This window comes from Festucalex cinctus, chromosome 20 (genome assembly GCF_051991245.1).
Source record: "Festucalex cinctus isolate MCC-2025b chromosome 20, RoL_Fcin_1.0, whole genome shotgun sequence".
Lineage (NCBI taxonomy): Eukaryota > Metazoa > Chordata > Actinopteri > Syngnathiformes > Syngnathidae > Festucalex > Festucalex cinctus.
In genome coordinates this window covers 14722743-14738402 of record NC_135430.1, presented here as the reverse complement: position 1 = coordinate 14738402, position 15660 = coordinate 14722743, and the positions used below count along the sequence as shown (strand labels likewise).

The 15660-nt window shown below is 40.2% G+C and overlaps 2 protein-coding genes across 3 annotated transcripts in view; one reads left to right on the top strand and one right to left on the bottom strand.

Moving 5' to 3' along the window:
- The window catches only part of LOC144009777 (uncharacterized), a 105743-nt gene that overhangs the window by 17507 nt on the left and 72576 nt on the right, over nt 1-15660 (bottom strand). The window contains exon 5 of one of the 2 annotated variants that reach the window (XM_077509652.1): nt 14959-15090. The exons of the other annotated variant lie outside the window; for it this stretch is intronic. The gene's annotated coding sequence lies outside the window, so the exon portion shown is untranslated. Of the gene's footprint in view, nt 1-14958; nt 15091-15660 lie in introns of those variants that run through there. 2 annotated transcript variants of the gene reach the window in all.
- On the top strand, nt 3294-10404 carry pi15a (peptidase inhibitor 15a). Its single transcript, XM_077509650.1, has 6 exons — nt 3294-3394; nt 3484-3781; nt 5118-5236; nt 7327-7459; nt 7765-7880; nt 9080-10404. Exons 2-6 carry the CDS (start codon nt 3521-3523, stop codon nt 9213-9215), a joined length of 765 nt encoding a protein of 254 aa, XP_077365776.1. The 5' UTR covers nt 3294-3394; nt 3484-3520; the 3' UTR covers nt 9216-10404.

The following is a 15660-nucleotide window of genomic DNA, read 5'->3' as shown; positions in this document are numbered from 1 at the left end:
AAGACGTTCTCCTAAACTTCATTTACAAAGTTAAAACTTCAACAAAGCCTCGACAGAGTCAACAAAGGATTTTCTATAAGTAACGTGACGTGATCCAGACTCATGATTCAGCAGCTTTATGTGGAAGACGGCTTGAAGTTAAGAGACCGGGCTTCCCACCAATGTAAACCACTCATGACATGTCACCAATTATTTTTGCCTCATAGCCAACAAAAATCAACTCGTGAAATCACAAACTGCCGCGAGGCATCCAACCCTACTACCGCTCCAAAATGAACCAGATTCCAATTCTTTTTCGCGGAAATTATTGCCGACAAACACTGTTGAGAGAAATATTCATTTCATTGCTACTACAAATTAACTCATTCACACCCCGCCATAAAAACATGGAAACCACCAATAGAAACATTAGTCACTACTTTAACTCTTTGACAACCAAAAACGTTTAATAACGATCAGTAAAATCCCAACGTATGCCGCCATAAACGTTAAATGACGTCAACTAAGTTTTTAATTTTATTTTTTTTCTCAGTGCAACGTCTAAGTGCAGTGCTGCCTGGTCAATGGGTTGTGGAATCAAAAACACCCACTAACTATGGCCAGCAGATGGAAGCATTGTATCTCTTTTCGTGAATGATCAAAGCCTTTGTCATATCGAAGTTTTTTTGTTAACGTGTGGCAGTAAAAGAGTTAATACGGAAATAAACCCTATTTCTATCTGTTTCCCTTTTGCATCAAGCTTCATCCATCCATCCATCCATCCATCCATTTTCTTGACCGCTTATTCCTTACAAGGGTCGCAGGGGGTGCTGGCGCCTATCTCAACTGGCTCTGGGCAGTAAGTGGGGGACACCCTGGACTGGTTGCCAGCCAATCGCAGGGCACACGGAGACGAACAACCATCCACACTCACAAGCACACCTAGGGACAATTTGGAGCGCCCAATGAACCTGCCATGCATGTCTTTGGAATGTGGGAGGAGACCGGAGTACCCGGAGAAGAGCCACGCAGGCACGGGGAGAACATGCAAACTCCACCCAGGAAGGCCGGAGCCTGGACTCGAACCCGAGTCCTCAGAACTCGGAGGCGGACGTGCTAACCACTCGACCACCACCGCCCCTCAAGATTCATCATTATTCACAAATCTCTAAAACTGGCCCTGGTTGATCTCTTATACTCTGCTGCCACCTGCTGGCCGTTTTTGTAATAACTACCATTGCCATTCTCTTCCGTTCAGAGGCTGCATCAAAGCCTTCTGTTCTTTTTAGGATAAAAAAAAACACACAAATACGTCTTTGGGAACAATGTAAGATTTAAAATAGAACGTATTTGTACGTTTTTGGGAGCAAATGAGTTAAGGATGAACTGCATTAATCTTAGCTTGGCGCACAGGAAGCAGGTGAAGACAATCCATTGCTTTAGTTTCTTATTAAAAAAAAAATATATATATATATTTTTTGTTTTTGTTTTTTTTAAGCACATCAAAATAATATTGAGTCACATGCAGAAGAAGCCTTGTGGCTTTCCCATGTGCTGCTGTTGATGCCAGCAAAGTAGCAATAACTGTGGGTGGAGGGCCCGGTTTAGCCAAACGTGTGCACTTTGATTGCTGCTGGAAGAGCAGCCTGATGAGATTCAGTTACTTGAATTGAATCGTCAAACGTGAGTCACCTTTTTCCTCTCGCAGGTATTAGTGAGATTTACATCACTTGTTAAGATTTTCGACTTCTTTCTTGCATGGCCCTCACTGGCATTAAAACTGGTCTTTGAGAGGCCTCCTTAAAGGGGGGACGGAACGGTTAATTGTCGTTAAATAAACGTTCCAAATGAATCAAAGGCTTTTCAAAACAAACAGTACCTCAGAGCAGCATATACCCCGAACTCCACCCTTATTATTCTGCTGATAGGCCTTGCAACAAAGTCATTGGGTTCACTTGATGCGTGGGCCAGCAATTGGAAAGGGAGGGAGCATCATCTGGGGCCTTGAAGAGGCGGCATGTGAAAAAAATGCGTGAGTGGGAGAAAAGATGAGTGTATCTTGAATTTCCATTCATTTGTTTTGTCCCCAGCCTGCGTCTAAAATACACAGTACAATAATCGAATTATGTGGGTTATAATAGAGGTTACATTGTAGTCAGTGGATGAAAATATTGAGAACATGTGTGAGTATTACTCCAAATACTTTGCAGATAATGCAGTGTGACTACAATACTGAGAGGCTCCTCTATAAAAATCTTACTTTGTTGCTAAATAAAGTCAATTCAGGTTACGGTGGCGCCCAATTGATGAGGTGATTCTAGAATTTGGTGACCCACAGACAAACTATTTGACGCTTGTGACCTTTGAACCCAGTGATGTTCCAGCATCTCCGATCAGATGTCAGTCAAAACCAACTCGTAAAAATGTTTCGGCTGAAGAAGGGGGCGAGATGTTTATAAACATGCTTTGATTTGACCGCAGTCATCTGACGTCACTCAAAATCAAAAAGTCCAACAGTGGCAAATGGGAGCTGAAAAATATACCTGTATGAAATGATATTTGTGCACCTGAAAAGTTCATCACTTTCAACGAAATAGTGGAGGAGACGAGAGCAGAGGAGGAGAAAAAAATGGAGACGGAGAGGAGGGAAAGAAAGGGGAGGGGGAGCAGGAAATTTCTTCCTGCGTCACGTTGCTTTAATGCATTCAGCAGCTGCCAAAGAAAATGATGACCGACAGAAGTGTTATTTCTCCCCCCCCCCCCTCACTCTCGGCATCTTGCCCTGGAAAACCACACAACTTTAGCCGCACGACGGACAAGTGTAATCGACGAAACACTAGGCAAAAGTCACCAATTCAACTACGCCGGCCATCTTTGGAGACACCTGCACGATCCATTTGGGATCCAGCATAACAACTGTATAAAAAAAAATTACCCACTCAGATTTTTATTGACACTTTGAATGGTGTGGATGAGAAAATGTTTTATGTATTTATTTATATTTGTTTATTTATTTTCATGAAATGAATACCTTCAATTAAGTAGCATTCATGCATCTCTTCCATTGGATTTGATGACGATATTTTAATAAAATATACAGAAATACAGAATGCCTCTGGTTATTTTTAAACTAAAGCAGATCCTCCTGTTGCAAGTTGCACTTGAAATGTGATAATAAATGTATTGGATACGTGCACGTCAGGAGGGTTAATTAAGTACAAAATGATGCTGAATTTCAGGGGAGGGGGGGGAGAGGGTGGTCCTCGTGCACTTCCTGCATCATCCACTGCCTCAACTATATAAGCCCTCAGAGACCAACTTCTCCGGTTATAGTTTGCAAAGCTGCAGAAACTGCCAGCAAGGACAACTTCAACCCTTCCTTCCTTTTCTCGGTTGCTAGCGCTGCACAAGAAAGGTAAGACAACAATTTCTTGTCCAACTACAATTTCTGCTAAATTGCGCTGAGCTGAGGCAAGAAATCCTTTCATTTCTCTTCCATTGCAGATCCGGTTACGACGTGAAGGATATCCACGGAGCAAACATGCAGCCTCACTTACTTGCGTTCATCTTTGTGTGCGCGCGTTGTGGAACAAGTGCACTGACAGTCACCGTCACCGCTGCGCCCTCCCCCGCTCTGCACGCGGCCAATTTCAGCAGCACGGACGCCGGGATGGACGGCAGCTCGACTTTGAAGAGCAGGAGGAAACGCTACATTAGTCAGACCGACATGGTGGCTATTCTTGATTACCATAACAAAGTGAGGGGCAATGTATTTCCCCCGGCGTCTAATATGGAATACATGGTGAGTCTTTAATGCGTACACCATCTTGGAGTAGACTTACATGGTTAATAGAAGCCAAAATGTTGTTTCGGTCGTGTATCGTAGTGGAGCGCCACTGGCAAGACTACGATGCCGAACACAGACATTTAAAGGGAAGTCAACCCACAAATGTTTTTATTTACTAAATTATATTCTATGCAGCACCATTAGACTTAACATTGCATTCGTGGGATATGAATAAAGCAGCAAAATTTACTTTTTTTTTTACCTATGTTGGGGACGGCCATTTTGCCGCTCGCTGTCGACTGAAAATGACATCGCAGTTGCTCAGGTGACCAATCACAGTTCAGTTTGCAAATGTCACATGACTATACTCAACAAAAAAACAACAACATGTGAGCTGTGATTGGTCGTTACTTGAGCAACTGTGATGTTATTCAATTAGGAAGTGACAAAATGGCCGCCACCTGAGATGGATAAAAATGGGTGGATTTTACTGCTTAATTCATACGCCACAAATGCAATATTAATCAGAATGCCGTGTTTAGACTACTAGGGGCCAATATAATATTGTAAATAACATTTTGAGGTTGACTAAAAAGGCAAAAGTCAATTTGCTTGTTCTTATCAATGTCAAATCATGTTTATTCAACATAATGTCATGTCTATTAAACATTTAAAAATGTAAGAACATTTTTAAAAATATATTTTACATTGTTTATATAATGTTACTGATAATGTATAAATTAACACAACTAATGTTAACAGTAATGTAAAAAAAAAATTATTTAACATAATCAAATATTCAACATTATGATTTTATGAAAATGTAAAAAAAAAATCTGTTCATTCAAAAGTATAACTGAAAATTTTAAAAAAAAGTTTGAAAAATGATATTTTACATTATTGAAATATTGTTGAAATGTTAATACTTTTAACATATTTGTTTCTTTTTTAATATTTTAAAATATTTAGCTTTATAGTGATGTGCTACTCATTGCAGCTTAACTTACCAAATATGGTTCCTTCTACAAAGTGCTACTTCTGACTTCTGCTCATACTCATTATAAAGCTTTTGTGGAGTTAAATCATCATTGTATGAGAGTGAAGCAATAATCCACATGTGCACGCCAGTGTTTTGGTATCTTGCCTCCATATTGGGAAACTGGCCAATTTCCTTTCTGAACTGGGAAGAAAACATCTTGTGGATCAAAGAGTCACTATTCTTATGTAACAATTTTGATGGATGCCTTATTTCACATATGAGTGCTGAATGGGACTTAGACGGAGCGGATCTTGTGTTTATATTTGACTGTCCGTGACTTGTGTAATGGTCTCCAATTGTTTGTGTGTCTAGGTGTGGGATGATACTCTGGCCAAGTCGGCTGAGAACTGGGCCCACGCCTGCATGTGGGAGCACGGTCCGTCTCACCTCCTCAGGTTTCTGGGTCAGAACCTCTCCGTCAGGACAGGACGGTAAGTGAACTTTGAACCCCCCACCCAATCAACCGTCCCCACCCCTCCTGTGCGACATCTGCTGCAGCGCTCTCAGCAGGGATGCCGCCGCTGCCTCGCGGTTACGGTCGTTGCTTTGCAGGCCCCCTTTTCCTTTTTCTTACACTTGAATGGTGACCTGGTGACTGCTGGAGGAATGCTCGCGTGACCCCCCTCAAATAAACAGAAGCTATCTTTTCAGGCTTGACCCATCAGGACAAAGAAGCATCCCTTCAGTCGCTCTTCACTTTGAATGTGGAACATAATTCACCACCAGTGCAGTATTTATTGAGAACAGGATGGGACTCGGGGGAGCACAACTGCTCCAAGATGGACTTACAGTATGTGTCACGATTCACATCAATTTATTTTCCACTGGTGAAGGTTTTTGATACATTATCTGATAAGTTGATCTTAAAACGGATGAAAAACAATTTAGAAATACAATGGCATACTCGTTTCCTGCCATTTTTACTGTTCTTCCATACACCGCATATATATTTTATATATTTATAGCTGAGAAGTGTTTTCCATACAAATATCCCTACTATAAACATTTTGTGCTCTATATTCGTGCCTATGTATATCTTTGTGCCGTTGTGGGCGTGAACACACCCGATTCGCGTTGTGGCCATTTGAAGCAGTTCCTCTAATTTTCTTTCAAATCGATGCGTAAGATTGAAGTGTGCAAAGTACGTTTATAAGGAATTGGAAGCAGACCTCCATCGGCCGATGATGTAAATATGACAGAGGACCTCTGTATTTGGGCGATAAACTCACAAGGAGGATGTCATGTTTTGGTTTCATGGGGTTAGGCTTTGTTTGGTTTTAGGTGTTTGTAGTGTTTGTCCTGAGTTCTCCCCGTGTCTCGTTATCGTTAACCTTGTCCACCTCCGCGTGTCTTCCCTTCCCAGTATGTGTGAACTAATTAGTGCCCTCTGCCTGCTGTGTTTCCCAGGTGTGTCTTGTTAGTGTCTCGTTTGTGTTGTATTTCGTCAGTGGAGTTTGTTCATGCGTTGTGGTAAGCATGTCTTGTCTTGTTCTGTTGAGGTGTGCTGTGCTAGTAAGTGTTTTCGTCAAGTCAAGTTTCCCCATGTCTAGTCAAGTTTCCCCACGTCTAGTCAAGTTTCCCCACGTCTAGTCAAGTTTCCCCACGTCTAGTCAAGATTCTCCACGTCTAGTCAAGTTTCTCCACGTCTAGTCAAGTTTCTCCACGTCTAGTCAGGTTTCTCCACGTCTAGTCAGATTTCTCCACGTCTAGTCAGGTCTCTCCACGTCTAGTTAGGTCTCTCCACGTCTAGTCAGGTCTCTCCATGTCAACTCAAGTCTCTCCACGTCTAGGGAAGTTTGTCCTCGTCTATGGAAGATTCTCCACATCTAGTCAAGTTTCTCCACGTCTAGTCAGGTTTCTCCACGTCTAGTCAGGTTTCTCCACGTCTAGTCAGGTTTCTCCACGTCTAGTCAGGTTTCTCCACGTCTAGTCAGGTTTCTCCACGTCTAGTCAGGTTTCTCCACGTCTAGTCAAGTCTCTCCACGTCTAGTCAAGTCTCTCCACGTCTAGTCAAGTCTCTCCACGTCTAGTCTCTCCACGTCTAGTCTCTCCACGTCAACTCAAGTCTCTCCACGTCAACTCAAGTCTCTCCACGTCAACTCAAGTCTCTCCACGTTCTGCTATGTCTGTCCTGCCAAGTCTGTCCATGCCATGCCTAGTCTATCCACGTCATGCCAAGTCTGTCCACGTCATGCCCACTATGTTCACATTTCGTCCCGTCATGTCCATCACCATCTTTGCTGTAAATAAAGTTGCCCTTCCGGTCTGTTTCCCCGCCCGGTTGTCCGCCTTTGGGCCCATCCACCACCAAATTCCACATTTTATAACAGAGGATACCATCTTTGCCATTGCCATGGGGACTCTTGAAAATCTACTGTAATGTTCTATCGTACTGTTGGACCAGCCAAGACACTTTTCAAAGTGATACTTCAGAATTGACAGCCTTTGTTGGACACATTTTGTTAAAAGAACAACATCCGAGACGGTTCTGTTGTAACCGTTGATGGTCTTCTCTTCACAGGTATCGTTCCATCCTTCAGCTTGTGAAGCCGTGGTACGACGAGGTCAAGGATTACTCCTTCCCTTACCCCCGTGACTGCAACCCCCGATGCCCCCTCAGATGCTACGGTCCCATGTGCACCCATTATACACAGGTAGGCAAGCTTACAAGCTATTTTTAGGGCCACACTGAGCAAACAACCTCTTGAAATTTCTTAGTTTCATCAACGTTATGCAGAATATTATTCTTAGGTCAAATAAATTGACATTTTGAGCGTTCATTCTGCTGAAACTACATCTGGAGCGAGCGTGACCGTAAAAATATCACTTGGCAGCATTTTGTAGGCATGTCTACCATGAAAACTAGAACAGCACATAGTGGAAGATAGGCTCCAAAACTTGATTACTGAAGTAACACATAAAACAGCATTGAATGACAATTCTTTTGTATGTTTTGCAGATGGTGTGGGCGACCACCAACAAAGTGGGCTGTGCTGTTCACACATGTCACAATATGAACGTTTGGGGTTCCGTGTGGAAACGGGCGACATATTTAGTCTGCAACTACTCGCCAAAGTAAGTAAGCTCTCATGTTGCTACATGCCACTTATACCAATGAACCTGTTAACCTGACGACGGCTGGGCGACGGCATCTCTAATCCCGTCGCCCAGTCGGGCCGCTCAGTGCCGACCTGTGAAATGCCACCCATGTCGCTGGGGAGATTCAGATAACCTCAATACAAGCACGTGAACAGGTACTGCACAACTAAAGCTCTTGAGAAGAAAAGGAAAAGGAAAGGGGGGTGTGGGGGAATTTCATGAATTAAAGCCAATTTGGATTTACAAGCAAGGTTATTTAATCCCATTGGTTTGAGTGAAATATATGCGAGGCACTCTGCCCATTGATGACCTATTTGTTTGACTTGTAAGAGTCGAAATGACCTGGCTTTTATCGCTTATTAGTGCTATTTATCACTTAAGTCTGACTTAACTGCAGCTGCAATTTGGCTGTCGTATGTTGGACACAGTACAAATGTATCCAACTGTGATTCTGTGGATTTATAGCCATGAGATTACGCATGCTGAACACAAATCAAGTTGCTTTTTTTCAAAGTGTTTATAACCGTACTTTAAGATCTTAATTTGCCCAAAAATGGCAAATGCAAGTAGAGCAACCACACTTTGATGATAGCTAGCTGCCTAGCTATCTAGCTGCCTAGCTATCTAGCTGCCTAGCTATCTAGCTGCCTAGCTAGCTGCCTAGCCATCTAGCTAGCTAGCTGCCCAGCTATCTAGCTGCCTAGCTATCTAGCTGCCTAGCTATCGAGCTGCCTAGCTATCGAGCTATCTAGCTACCTAGCTATCGAGCTGCCTAGCTATCGAGCTATCTAGCTGCCTAGCTAGCTAGCTATCTAGCTGCCTAGCTAGCTAGCTGCCTAGCTATCTAGCTGCCTAGCTATCTATCTAGCTAGCTGCCTATCTATCTATCTAGCTAGCTGCCTATCTATCTATCTAGCTAGCTGCCTAGCTATCTATCTAGCTAGCTGCCTATCTATCTATCTAGCTAGCTGCCTATCTATCTATCTAGCTAGCTGCCTAGCTATCTATCTAGCTAGCTGCCTAGCTATCTATCTAGCTAGCTGCCTAGCTATCTATCTAGCTAGCTGCCTAGCTATCATAGATAGATAGATAGATAGACGAGCATTTCCTGTTTCTGTTTTTATTCCTGCTCACTTTCAGGGTCAAGTGACACTGCCCACTGTTGTGTTTTGTAGGGGTAACTGGATTGGAGAGGCTCCCTACAAAGTCGGGGTCCCCTGCTCCGCCTGCCCCCCCAGCTACGGCGGTTCGTGTAGCAACAACATGTGCTTCCCTGCTCTGAAGACAAACTACCTGCACTGGTTCAAATAATCAAGGCCCTGGTCAGCCACTCTATCACAGAGACACTTTTTTTTTTTTTTTTTTTTTTTAAATCTAAAGGCGGAAGGATTTGCACAACCGGCATGGACCAGTCTATTTTGTATATATGGCTTATTTAAAAGACATAAAGACCCATTTGAAGGCAGCAGACAATTTTGACGATGTGTACTGTAAATTAATGTAACTTTACATTGTACTTGCCTGGACTGTTTAGTTTGTTTTTCTTTATATGTAGAATGGGTCCTTAAAACACACACACACAAACACATGCGGTGCTACGTATATTTGACAATTAACAAAGTAGCAATCAAGACCCTAACATCACGATAGCTGCTCATGTCTGCTCACTACGGTGCTATAAGGGCATCACACCTCCATGTTGTGTGCTCTTGCTTTTTTCGGAATGTTGGGAAGGATATAACTTCAAACGGTCTCCAGCATAGCAACACCACATGCTTCATTCTTGGGCGTCTATTTTTGGCCGGGGACGAATTGGTAAAAGTGCACTTACTTAGAAAGTTCAAATGTACAGTACTTTTTTTTTTTTTTTTTTTTTTTTAAATGGCACTATTGTCAAAAGTCCATGTCCCACCCCCCAATGCATTAATTTGTAGTCTCACCCTTTTGCTTAGAATTAAAGTTTCTGAAGTGCAACATATCGGACCCTTTATCTGTTTGACAATGTACATTGTTATATTTAATATTCATTTGTTTTGAGATTGGAAAGATCCACTGTTTTTTTGGGATGCAGTTTTGGAGCAAAACACTCAAGTACACCTTAATTGTTTGTAAATGTCCAAAATACCAACATTTTTTTTTTTGTATGTGTACATAATCATTTTATCTTGATTATCCTTAAACTACAATTAATGTATAAGTTATTCATTTTTATATTGGGAAATATTTAAATGGCATTCATTTTTTATTGAGTTATGTAGGGATTGTACATATAACAAAACAAGTAACGGTATGCAGTTCATTGACAATTAAGCACTAGCACAATATTGGCAAATGCTTTTATTTTATTTTTTAATTTTCAGTATAATTGATCAACAAAAACGGGGCATTGCTGCGACTGAAACAAAACAGGATATGTTCCGCACTGAGTACAAGCTGTTTATGCAACGAACTGCTCTTTTGCTTTGAAATTGTTAATAAAATGGTTTAAAAGTTGTCTAAATGTGTGATAATTAATTTGAGTACAATTCAAGAAAATAAATACAAACCTCAAGCAAATATTAACATTTGCAGCAGATATCTGAAAGGGTACATGCTAGTTTGATACACGTCGTTCTACATTGAAATGAATGGATTTTAATGACAAAAAAGTAGCACTCTATAATATTCTACTTTATGAAAACAAACAGAAATGACAATTAAATTGTCCACATTGGGGCAACATAATTCAGATAGCGATACATGGAGAAAGAGGAGCAGTAAGAACTTCTTAACAGTACAAGTACTAGCGGATGTTCTCCGCAGAGGATAAAGAATATATGCCTGTGATTATTATGTTAATGTACTGCTATTTTAAAAATATCAGCTGTTGAAAGGGTTATAATCCTACCACATAGATGCCATTTATTAGCACTCTGTTGTATTTCAGTTCATGTGCTAGCATTAGCATTAAGCTAACTGACTTAAAGGCTAAGATGTGTTTGCTTAAAATCGACAAGGTATAATTCTGTTTCAGAGTAAATTTCAGTTTAAGGCCTTTTAATTAAAAAAATAAAATAAACAATCTGCCAAACTGCTGTTCAATAATTTGCGAAGTAAGTTGAACTGACTGCCATCATACAGTGCTCGTATCTGAAGTTTATGCAGGTCAAAGAAACTTTCCTGTAAAAGTAAAGGTTTGAATTCATCTTCCATTCTTTCAATATTCAAACAGCACCCTGTTCAACCTTAGAGGTTCCACTGTATCAACATTAGCGTTGAACAGTCCAACATCGTGCGTGCGAGATAAACAGCAAAGAGGAAACACGGGAAGGTTTCAAGGGAGCCTCTTGTCTGCGTTTGTCCAGCGAAAGCTTTGACCTCGAAGCAGAGCGAGGCGGGGAGCAGACTGGAATGTCAGAAGCCGCAAAAAGCGAGAATGTCCGTCACCTCCAGGCACACTAAAGCTTCATCATTTTAAGTGCACCTGAAGACAATGACGAGGAAAACAGTAGCTGCCTTGTTTTAATGTGTAAAGATGATTTAATGTTTTTTGCAGATGTTTCTGCTTTTTTTTTTTTTTTTTTCTTCTCCCCCGTTTGGGATCGCAAGGTATGCGTCTGGGTCAGTCTAAAAGTTGGCGCTGATGTCGGCAGACTATCAAACAAACAAACAACTGGGCCCAATGTTTTATTCATTAGCCAAACACGTGTGAGCCCAGGTGCACAGGTGGGAATGTAATACAGCACAACTTCGCGTAGTATGAGGGATTCAATCCACTTCCTGCACTTTGACAATGCCTGGAATCACACAAACGAGAGATTTCGAGGAATTGGCTCGTTTAAGTTGGAAAGCGCTTCAGTGCGCGGAGCCAAACAAAAAGATTGATGGCTTTTTCCGTCTGCACAATCAAGATTCGATGGGCGAGCTTGCCGCTGTAAGAGCTCAATCGAGAGGCCACCCAATTTGCATGATAATGAGCAATAACATTCATGTTACAGTGATTGCTGGTTTTCTCAAATTGGTCGCTGTTCTGATCTGTTTGTTTAAATTTGATTTTACACTTCTCAAGCTTCTTCATTTTCTGTTTTTGCTTATTTTACCTCTAAAGTTTCCACTAACATCAGTTCAAGTTGTCCAGTGGTGTTCAAACTATGGCCCAGAGGCCATTTACGGCCCGCAATTCATTTTTCAACAGCCTGCGGCGTATACTAAAAAAACTATCTATTAAAAAAAAAATCGCAACAATCGACTTGTAAATACATATCGGGATTAATCGGTATCGAATCGAATCATGACCTATTAATCTTGATACGGATCGAATCGCCAGGTACTAGGCAATTCACATTAATTTTATTTATTTATTTATTTATTTTTTACAAGGACTAAAACGAAGTACATTTTTGCTATGATTATAGTTTTAGTAAGTTTTGTAAACATAAAATGTAATTTCAGTTTTCGTTTCTTAACTCATTCACTCCCAGGACATTTTCGCTATTTTACTGGATTTTGCGAGGCCCATAGAATATTGTGTCCCATTGCTATAAAAACATGGAATCTACCAAAAGAAAGATTAGAGCCTCTTCTTTCATCAGGAAAAAAAAAAAGTATACTTCTATCTTTTTCTATTTTGCATCAATTAGCATTAAAATATGGTTAAGTTTCATCATTATTTACAAATCTGTTTAAAACTACGGGGAGAAAAAAAAAAGAAAGTGTTTTTTGATCTCTTATACTCTGCTGCCATCTGCTGGCCGTTTTTGTTATAACTACCATTGCTTCAAGCATTCTCTTCAGTTCAGAGGCTGCATCAAAGCCAAAACATATAAATACATCTTTGGGAGCATTGTAATATTTAAAATAGAACGTATTTATACGTTTTTGGGAGTAAATGAGTTAAAAAGCATTTTCGTTTTTATTTTATTTTAAATTGTTTTTTAAATTTTAGTTTTAGTTATTTCGGTAGTTTTAATTAACTAAAATAACCTTTAATAGCGGCTGTGTTTTTCAACACAGATATCTTCTTACTTTGACCATCTCCAAACATTTTTGTTTTTGTTTTATTTGAACTGAGTCAAATGCCATTTTTAGCATATGTCGCGGGCCACTAAAAAATGGATGGCGGGCCGCAAATGGCCGCCGGGCCGTAGTTTGGACACCACTGGTTTAGGACATACGGCCCTAACATTCAGCAAAGCGTATTCGAGTGATACACACACACACAAGTGAGCATTTATAAACTAAAACTTTTGGAACAGTTGGAACTGTTGCAGCCTCTTGTCTACTTGCTTTCCCTTGGCAAAATAAGCTCATCACATAGTTCCAAAATAAATACATAAAGAATATTTGGAATACTGTAGCAGATACTCCATTTTATGAGGAAGGTCATGAGATGGAATCAGGACTTGTATAGTCTAAATTCACACCATTTATAGATTTAAAAAGTTACTAATAAAAACTTATGATAGAGGACAGGACACAAGTCTTAGATTAGACTTGTTGTTATGCTTAGATGCCACAAGATGGCAGCAAAGGGCTACCGTTCCATTACAAAGGGCTTTGTCCTGAGCACAAAAACAGCAAATATGTGAGGGAGGAACACGAACTGAACCAAAAGGTGGCGGACATTTGCGGTTTACCCTTCGTACTCTTTGTCTTGGACGAGGCCCTGCCAGCCTCTTTACAGTATGGGGCCCAGCAGGGACATCAGTCGAGACGTGAGCCAACATCATCATTGTCAGAGCTGGGAAAGCAAGGCCTTAATCAGACAGGCCTCCCTCCACCATTTTGTTGTTGTTGTTTTTTTTAAATTAAAGCTTTGATGCTTCAAAATGGTGCAGACTTCACATGATGCATTGAAGCATTATTCAAAACAGACCCGCATTCATATCACACATTTTTACAAGACTGGGTCATGAAAACGCTGATAATACAATTTATCAGATAATTTTGTATACTCTTGAAAAAAAATGAAGCCAATCCACTTATTAAATCAAATATTTTGTCCAACTATTTAAATAAGATAGCAGACTGATCTAAAACTGCCAAAATCCAAAATATATAAAATGACTAAATAAATAAATAAATAAATAAATAAATGACTAAAAGTTAAAATAAAAATGAATATAAAAAAATATATCATTAAAAAATTAAATACAAATGTATTTGTGTATTTTATTTATTTTTTGCTCTTTTTTATTTCATTTTATATATTTTTTTGGATAATATTTTTGGATTATATTTTTCTATATCCATTTTTATTTTCACTTTTAGTCATTTATTTATTTAGTCATTTATTTATTTTGAATTTGGCAGTTTTGGTCCTCCATAAATTCAAAACTATATTCACTATATCGGAATACAAAGAAAAGGATTACAATTAAGTAACATGGGGACAAAAAAAAAGAAGCTAAATTAAATTGCAGAATAAAGTGTATTTTAAACAGATTCATGAGAGAGACATTACAAAACATTTAAACATTCTATAAAATAATTTCACAAACTAATACTGTAAATACTGAAACAACCACGGTCTTCTACTTTTGTACAGTACATTTGATTCCCACAACCAGATGATTTAAATAATAGTGACATTTAGTGGTGGCCTGAGGTCTATGTACAAAAAATAAAAAATAAAAAAATGGTTTGCGTTTGTTTGAATTCGCAGCAGTTGGACATACTGTGCAGCTAACAGCGCTCTCTACTGGTACAATATTGCTAGTGTAACATTTTCCACAAAGACTCTTCGGTACCATTCATCGTAATTATCTTTTAATACTTATGAACTAGTCGTTTTACTAGTGGGGATGTATTGTCTTTTTTAGTGAGAACAAAGTGTGTACTGAACAACAAATAAACCTCGAGTGACTTTCCATAGTGTGCCCGACATGGAATGCAATTACAACTTTTCACCACAAGGGGGTAGAGTCAACTAAGCCATGCTGCTGTGTGTGAGCTGGCCACCCCTGCTGACACTGTCTCATCTGCTCGATGGCCTTGATGTCCTTTTCCTCTCACGCTCACCCCGATGCTGTTCCAAAGAGTTCTGACCTCAGCCCAACCCAAAGCATTATTTACAGAGCACGAGCAGATAAGGCGGGCCAACAAAAGTGTTGTTGAAGTTGTTGTGTCTGGCACGGACGATGCTTTCTGCAGGGTTCATGGGGTTCAGTGGAGGAGGGAGTGGATGGAGGAGCCAAACAAACAATGGCTGCATGCATGAGATAAAGAAGACTTCTTAATTTGAGCTAATGGTGCATGACAGTGGAACCTCTAAAAGGTGGAATGCAATGTTCTGGAATTAGTCAAATTCCAATTTATGACTGACAGGAAAGACAGTGGGACATTCAAAGTTGAACAGCTCAAATAATTATATATAGATTTTCCAATCCGCAAAAATCAAACATATAATCTGAAACACCATAGATGGGCTAATGGAATAGCCTGAGTGTTTTGTATAATGGAAAGTTAGCATGCTGAAGCCCAGTGAACGTGCCTGTTTCCATCATTATGTTACTGGAATTCGCCCTTGTGTGTTCGAGAAGGGGGGAAACACTGACGACAAGTTGAGTTGGGCCTTCGGAATTAACAGAGTGTTGGTTTGTTTTTTAATCCCCCCCGAGAAAGGTCACCTGTGAACATTTAGGAGAAAAGGAGCCACTCTCACCGCCTTGCCCCATCGAGGGGGGCACAGCTCTGTTTTAGATTAACATATTTCTCAACAAAGTCAGCCATGTAGGACGCCAAGCAATGTTCATGTGAATCTGAAACGGTCAAACTA

What these genes read in the sequence shown, in the direction of transcription:
- pi15a (XM_077509650.1), top strand. Translation starts at nt 3,521, where the DNA reads ATGCAGCCTCACTTACTTGCGTTCATCTTTGTGTGCGCGCGTTGTGGA. An exon ending in CGTCTAATATGGAATACATG is followed by an intron (nt 3,782 to 5,117) that starts GTGAGTCTTTAA and finishes TTGTGTGTCTAG; the next exon opens with GTGTGGGATGATACTCTGGC. An exon ending in GTCTGCAACTACTCGCCAAA is followed by an intron (nt 7,881 to 9,079) that starts GTAAGTAAGCTC and finishes TGTGTTTTGTAG; the next exon opens with GGGTAACTGGATTGGAGAGG.